Below are 836 nucleotides of genomic sequence, written 5' to 3'. Positions count from 1 at the left end.
AATATTCTATATTCTGCCCTTGGGTTTTTACGCCCCAAGTGCACCCCTTACTTGCAAGTGATATTTCAATAATAATCCCCTGAATTTTGTGTCACAGATGTCCATTATTATGTAGCATTGCAAAATTTCTCATCCACACATTAGAATTAATTCATCATTTGTATTTTAATATATATGTTACGTTGTTTTCTCTCTCTTCCTAGATTCTACTTTTTTAAGGCCTTGATGATATCATGCATTCTTTTGTTCAGGATTCCGCCTTGTACACCTTTCTTCCCCATCAAAAATATCAGGAGCTTTGGAGACATGCCAATGCAAATGGACTGGCAATCTTTCTCTTTTGATCTTAAGTCCATCACATGATCATTCGGGACCAGCAGGTTGTCTCTTATTACACAGTATTTTTTCCCAGCTATGGTAATGCCTGTCTGCAAGAAACCTTTCCGATCTTGTCCAATGATCATTTCAATCTCCAGGGATGAGATAGCAGCCAAATGACCACCAGGCTTTGAGGCCCATACACAGCGGTTGTCCACATAGCCTACAATTGCCATGTCTTCTACTTGCTCTTCTTTAAGAATAGTATTTACATATGTCCTCCACTCTTCCATGTAGCACATTCAAGGTTGGTTTGACAGTCAGTTGACAATGTATAAAATATGAGTGAAAGGCGTTTCGTGCTGAGCCTTATTTTGACCTTATTAATGCAAATATGCACTGGGTTCTCAAATGCTGGTCATCTTCTCTATGGTGACATTTGTGATGTCGGAGAAAAGAATGTTGGATTTTGAAATTATGGAACATAATGTAATCCCAGTAAAGAGATAGTTTCCAAG

The 836-nt window shown here is 38.3% G+C and overlaps 1 protein-coding gene across 1 annotated transcript; it reads right to left on the bottom strand.

Annotated features, from left to right (window-relative positions):
- Nucleotides 1–206: 206 nt before the first annotated feature.
- On the bottom strand, nucleotides 207–611 carry PFN3 (profilin 3). Its single transcript, XM_044277268.1, has one exon. The coding sequence runs from the start codon at nucleotides 609–611 to the stop codon at nucleotides 207–209; it is 405 nt and encodes a 134-aa protein (XP_044133203.1).
- Between the last annotated feature and the right edge of the window lie 225 nt (nucleotides 612–836).

Source organism: Bufo gargarizans, chromosome 2 (assembly GCF_014858855.1).
Source record: "Bufo gargarizans isolate SCDJY-AF-19 chromosome 2, ASM1485885v1, whole genome shotgun sequence".
In the NCBI taxonomy this organism is placed as follows: domain Eukaryota; kingdom Metazoa; phylum Chordata; class Amphibia; order Anura; family Bufonidae; genus Bufo; species Bufo gargarizans.
The sequence above is the reverse complement of the archived record's forward strand: the minus strand, read 5'-3'. Positions and strand labels throughout refer to the sequence as shown.